The sequence below is a fragment of the Rattus norvegicus genome, chromosome 5 (assembly GCF_036323735.1).
Source record: "Rattus norvegicus strain BN/NHsdMcwi chromosome 5, GRCr8, whole genome shotgun sequence".
NCBI lineage: Eukaryota > Metazoa > Chordata > Mammalia > Rodentia > Muridae > Rattus > Rattus norvegicus.
The window spans coordinates 40075937-40081936 of record NC_086023.1 but is presented as its reverse complement, the minus strand read 5'-3'; the positions used below and the strand labels follow the sequence as shown (position 1 = coordinate 40081936).

The 6000-nt window shown below is 35.6% G+C and overlaps 1 protein-coding gene across 5 annotated transcripts in view; it reads right to left on the bottom strand.

Annotated features, from left to right (window-relative positions):
- Positions 1 to 205: 205 nt before the first annotated feature.
- The window catches only part of Ccnc (cyclin C), an 18143-nt gene continuing 12348 nt past the window's right edge, over positions 206 to 6000 (bottom strand). For 2 of the 5 annotated variants that reach the window (XM_063287061.1, XM_063287062.1), the window contains 2 exons: positions 4363 to 4442; positions 2774 to 4135 (listed from right to left, as the gene is read on the bottom strand). In XM_063287061.1, the coding sequence (XP_063143131.1) occupies positions 3857 to 4135; positions 4363 to 4442 (359 nt within the window). In that variant the 3' untranslated portion in view covers positions 2774 to 3856. Of the gene's footprint in view, positions 4136 to 4362; positions 4443 to 6000 lie in introns of all 5 variants that reach the window. The other 3 variants (XM_039109128.2, XM_006237937.5, NM_001100472.1) reach the window with 3 other exon arrangements.

Here is a 6000-nt window from a genome sequence, read left to right as displayed (position 1 = left end):
TTAAGAGTGTGCTAACTGGAAATGTTGAAGTAAATAGCAGACAAATGACAGTTAAAAAAGGAAAAGCAGGAAATGCAAATGCAGGTAGATGAGTGAGACAGAAATCTAATATTTTCATTATTATCTGGCAGCAGCACTGTCCAATGCAAGCCACTCTGTGATTTTAAATGTTCCTATATTTAAAAAATTAAAAAGAAACAAGAAATATTTTAACAATGTTTTATTTAATTCTATGTATCCAAAATATTATCATTTAAAACACATAATGGTTATAAACAAATTGAGATTTTTAACATTATTTTGTGTTGTATTAGTAAGTACCTGAATTCCAACATGTTTGCACATTTACGCATATCTGCATTCAGACAAGCCACATAGTAACTGTTCATCTGTAAGTGGCTGGTGGCTGAGACTGGACAGTGTGCCTATGACTGAATCTGAAACAGTACTTGTCATAAGTGAGGACAATTCAGCAACAGCCACTATGTGTTGACTAATGCAAGAGACACCACCCTACAGTAGTCTAGCCAAACCAAAAAGAATCTCAATGTGGTCAGCCTTCAAAGGCAATTATCAGTTTACGGAAATACAAAGGAGAAAAACCCTCACTAAATGGCATGCTAAAAATGCTCACAGTAACACATAGGCTACGGGAGCTTAATATATGAACAAATGAAAGCAGGGCATGTTATAGAATGGAGGAAGAATCCATGAATCTAAAACTAAAAGGATTTATAAATGAATTCAAAGAATGCTCTGCAACGCTCAGGGAATTGAGAATTTTAATATAATATTAAATAATTATTTTACCTATTATGAGTATGAAATATTTATGGATAAAATGATATATCTAGAATTTTCTTCAAAATAATATACAAACTGGAGACTGGTGTGGAAGTTTAAATAAGGTGAAACTGGCTACGAATCAGTAATAGCTGAGGCTACATCATACACACATGGAGGTTTACTTCACTGCTTTGTCTGCTCTTGCAAAATCTTAATTTTCCACAATAGCATTTGCAAAAAAACTATGAAGCACAAAGATAAATCTGAAAAAAGAAACTGGATTTAAAAAAGCCTAAATATAAAACTGCAGTTAATGGCTGTGAGAAGCAATCACTAACATCCAAGCTAAGCTTGGATTAACCCTTCAGGCCTGGGAGAGCCTGTTGGTTGGTTTCTTATCCCTGTACGACCTTAGCAGAGCCCATATTTGTTCCCTTTCCAGTGCATCTGCATCTGATACTCTCCACACAGAAGCAGAACTTTCCTCATATTCCTCTATTCATAAACCAGGCAAAATCACCCCTTTACAAAGTTTAGGGTTCTAATTTAACATGCACAAAGAGTCTCAGAAACCCTAAGTCAAACTTAGCAACAGGAATTCAAGACATTAGTGAATATAGCTGAAAAACTTAACTTTTATTCTTCCAATTTTAACCAGGAAGTCAACACTGAGTAATTTTTTCATGATTTTTTAAAAAGTGCAAAACTACACAATAATATCTCATTACTCCAAGTTTTATTTATACTTCTTCCTTTGAGTCTGAAGAAAATGAGTTAATTTATGAAGTCTCACAAATGTAACATTTATCCTGAAGTCTATACCCATGAGAATTAAGAATCTTACTGGCCTAAAACCTGACCAGGTTCCTTCCCAACTCAGAATGCCTTCTGTACATCTGTTAGCTTACACTAAAACACTAAAATTAAATCGGGTATATATGTCTCATAAAAAATTTCAGGACAAATTAAACATTAAAATTTCACCAAATTTTAACTTAAGCATTTAATCAAATTAAACTTTTAAAATGCTTAATAACTATAAATTAGTTGTAAATAGCCTTTTCTTTCAGGTTTCCCAGCATTTCAATACAGCTAGTAAGTCAATACAACCTTTACATTGTCAAGGTATGCTATATATATATATATATATATTGCACTTTTTTGATAGGCTGGGCCAGTATCTTCTGTGATGATACAAAAAGTATTGAATACAATATATTTTAAAATCAGTAAGCTCTTGATTAATCTCCTTCAAATTGTAATTATCATTTCTAAAACCTAGGATTTTCTAAGATTTAACTTCTTAAATCTAGTTTTAAAATTTAATTGGGTCGGGGGGAGTTTTATTGACTTTTTATGTCCTTTTTGGTCCCTCAATGCCCAAAGAAAAATGTGAACAAATGACATTTCATGCTTCCTGACTTAATACAAAAAAGATAATAAACCCTTCAATTTCCTAATAAAAAACCAGTACTAGTATGTGTCTATGTGCATGAGTATGTAAAAGAGAAGTTAACCCTGAAATGTTTGTATATGGCTATAGGTTCCTTAAGAGTCTCACTAAATTTTGTAATTAAGATTTAATAAATTATACACTAGAATCAAGTTAGGAAATGAAACTTATTTTGTGGAAATTAAGTCAATTCCCAATATGCTCGACAGAAACAAGCTATTCATTTGCATCTGCTTTCCAATGAAGACATTACTCAAACTCTCCAATGCTTTCCTTCCAAGTGGTCCACTACGGGATTCTTCAGGGTGTTTTAAGATTGGCTGTAGCTAGAGTTCTGACTTCCATTTGGACCCTGCTCTCCTTCACTGTTCAAATGGGGAAGAAAGAAATTTTATGCCAATTAAAAGATTCATTTTCAATACTGATAGTACTATTAATTTCTGAAGTTCATTATTCTGTGGAGCAATTCTATAAGACAGACATTCTGATTATAAAACACAAATGCAGAAAAATTAAAATACAGAAAACTAAGAGTTGGTTTTATGTTTTTATTCTTCTGTAACTTGAGGCCCTCATACATAACAAGCAGTCCAGAAGTTAGTGTCCATATACATTCAAAGATTTAAGTTAGAGTTTAGGGTTTCACATTATTACAGGTATCACTCAACATAGAGATTACAACTTCTTCTGAACGAATTTCCTACAAAATTAAATCTGACATATAAAATTCTATTTCTACTCTTTAGGAAAATCCAAAATGTCTTTCAAAAAAAAAAAAGAAAGAAAAAAGAAAAAAAACTGTTGTCCAATGGCATAAAATCATATGGAAATGATAACAAATCTTTATACATCAAAAATATGGTGATTTCTTGGAAAAATGCCGAATATTAAAATAAAAATAACTAAAGCTGAAAATACCAGTAACTGTGACAATAGGAGATTGCATTATCTTGTCCACCATCATCTTGCAGCTTCAGGCCCTGCCATTAGTGGAGAATCACTCAGGGAGCTTCTGTAAAAAATGCATCCAAAGGTAGCTGTTTCAATGACTGCCTTAAGCAGCTCCTAGTAACAGTTAATCATCATTTTCTTCTCAACTGTAACGTCACTGTAACCAGCAGCAGTCTAAAAATGTATCTTATTGCTATATAACCTCTCTAAGTAACAACTAAGCATAAAGCATTTACTCCCCTTCTCAGCGTTCTTGCTTTGAATGATCTGATACACAGAGAGGGCAGAGAGCCACTCAACTGAGTGCAGATTCATTTACAACAACAAAAACACCTTCGCGCAGGAGGTTCCTCTCTGGTGAAGTTGTGAACTGTGTGCTATGGGGTCAGAGGATCACTCAGAAGCCAACATTTATAATCTTTAGCACATCAGGTCACCAAAAATTTTCAAAATGCTTACTGAAATGTATGAAATAGGAGAACAATTATTCCTTCAGGGAGAGGAATTGACAGGGAGGCAAATGGAAACTATTTCAAGTTTTTATCTCTGAATTTCAAATGTTTGTCTCATTCAGTTCAGCTTAGGTACAGAACATGGCTATATGTTGAGGGATACCTGTAATAGACCTCCATTGCATTAGAAAGTTACTAGACAGAAGAACTTATCTTAAAACTGAGACATTAGCAATTTATCAAGACAGAAATTAAACAGAAATAAAGCAACTTTAGTATAAGATTTAGAAAAAGGTAAAATATACCACAATCTAAAGAAAATCTGATAATCATTATACAGTAAAATTAAATCAGCAGCTAAGTGTGAAATGTACCTGTTCGGAGGTGGTTTTGGTTTCGGCATCTTACTAAGAATAGTCGCCATCTCTTTTCTCTCATCAAAATTCTTCCACTGCTCATACAGTTTTAAAATAACCCTGATTATTTCCAAAATCTAGAAGAAAATATTTGAAAAGTTCTCAGTAGCAAAAACTAGCAACATAATAGTACGTAAAGAACACACATCATGTAGGGTGAGGGGCACAGGCTGCAATCCCAGCACTTGGGAGGAAGAGGCAGGTGGATTTCTATGCATTGGAGACCATCATGTTCTACACGGCAAGCTTCAGGCAAGAGAGGGCTATACAGGGAGACCATGTCTTCCAAAAAAGAAAAGAGTACCTTCTCCATATCCACAGAAAGTTCTGCAAACCATTGTCTAGCGTCTTTCTGTTGTACAACACAGGCTACATGTAGGCAAGCTAGAAAGAAAATTAGAGACAACTGTTTAAACATAGTCTTAGAACTAAAGATTTTCATAAAGATTGTCTTATTTTCCAATACTATTTTTAAAAAGTGTAGCAACAATATTCACAGACATACAAACACAGACACAGACTATATTATAAACAAAACCCCTCTAGCTACAGAATGGTCTTGACACCCTGTCTTCACTGTGTATTGGTCATAGTGAGGGTGCCTTGATGGCAAATTTGTGACAAGAGAAACAACTCCAACCAAGAAATTAGGACAGGAAAAATCACCTATGCATATGGGTGCAAAGTAGTCAAATCACAGTCAGAAGTCAGTGACAGAAAACAAAGTCCTACCTAACCAATGCACTGCTAAATCTTAAAATGTTTGTTGAGGGCACAAAAGTCCTTGCATTCGCAGATCACCAGGGCAACCAGGAATGTTAATCATACAGGATGTCTCCTCAAAGGAGGAAATAAAATTCTTGCATTCCATCTAGAAAGCTGGGAGTGGATATTCTTAATGACTTAATGACTTTTTGCTAACCGTAGAGGAAGACCTCATTCAGGCAGATCCCCCAGAATGTCCATCCCAGGTTCTCCCTCCCTGGATCTTTATCTTTAGCTCCCAGTTAACAGAACCCATCCTTAGGGGATATAATCTAAATTTTAAAAGTTAATTTTCACTTAGGTGTTTATGTACTATAGTTACATTTAGTTAGACAAGTTTTTAAGACTGTCCGGTGTGGTCTGGGTTCAATTCCCACCCACATTAAAAAACCAAAACAAAGCTGGGAAGAGGGCTGGAGAGATTTTTTTTTCCCCCACGTGGAAAGGTTTAATGAGAGAAGAGTAGAAGAGAAGAGTAAAGGCCAGCCATGAGCACATGGAGGGAAGGGGGAGGGGAATGGGGAGAGAAGGGACAAAGGGGAAGAGGGGAAGAAGGCAAGAGCAAGGGAGCAAGGAACAAGAGAAGAGCGAGAGATGGTTTAATAGGCTAAGAGTAATGGTTGTCTTCTAGTATTCAGGTTCAATTCTCAGCACCCATATGATGACTGAACCAACTGGTACTGCAGTAATGGTTATCCAATGCACTCTTCTGGCTTCTACAGCAATACATGCACATAGTGCACAGACATACACACAAGCAAAATATTCATACATGTAAGAGAAAAATCTTGGGCATGATAGTACACACTGGTAATCTCTGGGATTCGCTGGTCAGTCAGCCTTGTCTAATAAATGAGGTCTCAGTATGTAGACCTTTCTCTTTCAGAAAGGTAGATGGCTCCTGCAAAATGACAAGGGTTGACCTCTAGCCTCTATCATGTGTACCCTGCCTTCATATGAACTTGCTAATATTCATACGACACACACACACACACACACACACACACACACACACACACACACACACATACACACTAATGTTTCAACACATAAAAGACTATATATAAAAGCAACTGATCTCAGTAAGACTACCTGAGAGGAGCACAGACCACACACAAAACCATGCCATACACCCTGCTATTTCCTCATATCTATAAAAACCCAGCATCTTTTCTCA